Source organism: Anopheles bellator, unplaced genomic scaffold (genome assembly GCF_943735745.2).
Source record: "Anopheles bellator unplaced genomic scaffold, idAnoBellAS_SP24_06.2 scaffold00744_ctg1, whole genome shotgun sequence".
Classification (NCBI taxonomy): domain Eukaryota; kingdom Metazoa; phylum Arthropoda; class Insecta; order Diptera; family Culicidae; genus Anopheles; species Anopheles bellator.
In genome coordinates, this window is record NW_026684869.1 from 1 (window position 1) to 3,976 (window position 3,976).

The 3,976-nt window shown below is 44.8% G+C and overlaps 1 protein-coding gene across 1 annotated transcript; it reads right to left on the bottom strand.

The window, feature by feature from the left end:
* Nucleotides 1-1,417: 1,417 nt before the first annotated feature.
* On the bottom strand, nucleotides 1,418-3,451 carry LOC131214370 (serine protease 53-like). The gene is made up of 6 exons (XM_058208752.1): nucleotides 3,307-3,451; nucleotides 3,148-3,245; nucleotides 2,981-3,093; nucleotides 2,300-2,898; nucleotides 1,688-2,238; nucleotides 1,418-1,609 (listed from the first exon to the last, which is right to left on the bottom strand). The coding sequence occupies exons 1-6, from the start codon at nucleotides 3,449-3,451 to the stop codon at nucleotides 1,418-1,420; spliced, it is 1,698 nt and encodes a 565-aa protein (XP_058064735.1).
* Between the last annotated feature and the right edge of the window lie 525 nt (nucleotides 3,452-3,976).

Sequence of the window (3,976 nt, forward strand, 5' to 3'; positions counted from 1 at the left end):
ATATTCGTCATCCTCTTCACTGCCGAGATCGGTGTCTCCAACTCGTACCGTACTCGGGGCAATACTATATAGGAAAAGTTTGAATTGAAAGATACTCAGCCCAAGATTTAATTCGAGCTTTCCAGGAAACTTTTCCAGGACCTTACTTGAAGTCGTCAACGGTGCAATGGGCTGCAGTCAGTACGAAGTCATCGGTTATCAGCGAACCACCACAAAGATAGTCGATTTTTCCATTTGGCTGAATCCAACCGATGGCCACCTAAAGAAGGGCCATCATTTAAACAATGTCCAAATAATTTTCACACAGTTCCTACCATGTGCTGAAATTCACCACGATACACACGAAAGCCACCATGCACTCCAGTTGTTAAATATTTATATTCTGGCTCCGAATAGAATCTTTGTACGCAATCTGTTGAATGAGATCATAATCCTGTAAATGCTATTTGGAACTGAAAATGCTTTAACTTACCATCCATCGATGTTCTGCTAAAGTAATCACTAGGAGGATCATCCAAAAACGTTGCTTGTTGACCAAACGCACCAGTGATCGTCAGAAACAGAGATGCAATAAAACGAGTTCTCATGATGCTAATGAATGGGCCGAAACAAACTGATCTTTATGAGCCTTCGCCGTCGTTCCTGATGCCGCGATTCTGTTGTTGGCGTAACGGTTTAGAAAAGAGTGGTTATAGATAACTGGTTTTGTTGGTGTAATGAACCCAAAGCTCTGTTCTGCGTAAGAAATTTGAAAGAACACTTCAAGAGAGGCTTAAGACGTGCAAAACCACTTGCTATAAAAACCCCGGAACCTGTTTGTGTTGGTCACGAATGACCTTCGGGGAGGTTTGATCTGCCTTGAATACTCACTGAAACAGACATCAATTCCATCTTCGAAAGGGAAGGAATAACTTGCAGTAATAGCTTGAAAAGGATATCTATTTGTTTCGAGTTGTAGCTCACCTAATAGCTTCGTTCTAAAAATAATCACACACCGAAACCGTCTGTGTAACGGTTAACGTTTGTTTCCTCTTCTAATCGAGACCATACTAAAGCCAGTACTGAACCATCCGTCGTCTGTCCGTAAGCCGGAAACCTAGCACTCGTCTGCCGTAACCACCAAACCGGATTTTCAATCAGCAAAGTTCTGTTTATTTATATTAAACTGGATGTTGGACATGTTTTAGTGAGAGCATCGTGACTGCGAGAACACCTATCTTCAACCAAACCTATCTGCAGTGACCCAAACTAACCTAATCCAATTCAAAATAATAAAAAAATGCGCTTGTTATAATAGCACAGTACTTAGTAGGCTAATCAAACTGTCATGTTACGGGGTACCAGCGAGAAACAAAACCATCGAGTGTTTTCTGTGCCTGCTATGTTCGTTTCCTAGTATATTCGTTGATTTTTTCGTCTAGTCTGAAAATATGAGCATTTGGTCTCGTCGCCGGATGATGATCGATTCAATCCAGTCGATGTGTGGCGTAACGTCCGTTGCGATCAAGTTTGATCCACAATCCTTAGTAAGCGATGATACTACGCCGTAGATGTAATTAGGATCCGTTTCTTGATATCTAACATTGGTCACCGGGGCGCCGTAGTCCAACTAGAAAAACAAAACGAGTCACTTAAGAAAAGATCTAAGACCGTTACCACCGTTGCCACCGTTACAACCGTTACTCACCGAACAAAGTCGCGGTACCATCTTGACCTCGTTGTGGCACCGAATCAAATCACTACCCAGGAATCCATCGGCTTTGCAATCTTTTCTGTCCATAGGAATAATCGAGATGGTTCTGGTGAACCACTCCGATGCTGTTTTCGACGTTACTTGGTACGCACTAACTACAGGATTCGTGCTCCATTCGCCGTCGGTACGACGGTTCCAAAGGCAGGATGGGCGATGTACCTTCGGATTGGTGAACTTTGCGATCTTCACGAGAGCGACGTCGTTTCCTGGACGTCCTCGAATATATTTTGGGGACACATAAACATCCTTCACGGCGATACGTTCTTTGCCATCATAAGACACGTACTTTGGATCTCCGCGATCGGTTGTGACGCAGGAAGCGGATGTCAGCAGATACTGGTAGTCGATCAGCGTAGCTCCACAATCGTGCAAGGATGGCGAAGTGTCGTCCCAGATTAATCCAAACCGCTGAAGGGGGTCGTGATTCGCATAATTAACTGTGGTCGAATTTTGGGGTCGTAAGCAGTCCCAATCTTCCAAACATTCTGAAAACAATGAAATAGAAGAGTTTATGCCACTGTTTCTAATCCTGTATGTTAGACTTACCTCCATAGGTTAGAGTTTGGTCTATCTCCCGTTCGATCCAATCTATGTAAGGACTAATCTTAGTGTACACTCCGCTTGATCCTGCGCTACAGGGTGTCCCGAACGATACGACACCCACCACCATCGGAACTACAAAACCTCCCACATTTAATCGCTTCACACCGATCGGTCCACCCGAGTCACCCTCACAGGTGTCCATATCGTCACCGACCGCACAGAACTGATCGTCTCGAAATCCGTCCGGCATTTGCCTCCGTCTGGTGACTATTCTCTCGACGCAACTAGACAGCTCGATCTTGTCTACTTCCGCCCTCATCAACGTCGGACTGCGTCCCTCCCCCCAACCGGTACTACCGAACCCGATGGCATCCATTCGCTCAGAAGGCAACGAAGGTTCTCGCCACAGACACGCCGAACAAACTGTCTCCGAGTATTCGATGGGCTCTGCCAGTTGAATCAACGCTAGATCGAAGTACTTTCGCGATCCCCGGTACTGGGGGTGCACAATAATGCGGCCGATTCCGACCTGTTGTGCATATTCGTCATCCTTTTTGCTGCCGAGATCGGTGTCTCCAACTCGTATCGTACTCGGGGCAATACTGCATAGGAGAAGTTAGAGTTGAAAGATACTCAATTCAAGATTCAATTCAAAGTTTACATCAAGATTTTTCGGGATCTTACTTGTCGTGGTCAACAGCACAATGGGCTGCAGTGAGTACGAAGTCATCGGTTATCAGCGACCCACCACAAAGATAGTCGATTTTCCCATTGGACCGAATCCAACCGATGGCCGCCTAAAAAAGGGTATCATTTAAACAATGTTCAAACGATTTTCACTCAGTCCCTACCATGTGCTGAAATTCACCAGAATACGCACGAAAGCCGCCATAAACTCCAGGTCTTGTATTAAATTTTTCTGGCTCCGAGTAGAATCTTTGTACGCAATCTGGTGAGATGAGATCATAATCCTGTGAATACTATTATGAACTGAAAATGCTGTAACTTACCATCCATCGATGTTCTGCTAAAGTAATCACTCGGAGGATCGTCCAAAAAGGACGCTTTGGGTTGTCGGTTAGCAAGCAGACTGAAAGCAATTATGCTCGGCAAAAGCAGTGATGCAATGAACAGAGTTCTGACGGCCCTACTCATGATGCTGACAATGGGCCAAAGCAAACTGACCTAAGTGAACCTTCAACGTCGTTCCTGATGCTCCGGTTCTACTGCTAGTGCAACTGTTTGTAAAAGACTGGTTATGGATAACTGGTTTTGCTAGTACAATGAACCCGAAGCTCTGCCCTGCGTAAGAAGATTGAAAGAACACTTCAAGAGGGGTTTAAGACGTGCGAAATCATTTGCTAGGCAATCCTTTCGGGGAATTTTATCTGCCTTGAATACTCGATAAAACAAACATCAACTCCATTTTGAAAGGGAAGGAATAACTTGCAGTAATAGCTTGAAAAGGATATCTATTTGTTTCGAGTTGTAGCTCACCTAATATATTCGTTTTAAAAAGAAGCACGCACCACAACTGTCTCTGCACGGGTTAACGTCTGCTTCCTCTTCCAATCGAGACCATACTAAAGCCAGTACTGAACCATCCGTCGTCTGTCCGTAAGCCGGAAACCAGCACTCGTCTGCCGTAACCACCAAACCGGATTTTTAACCAACAGCGTT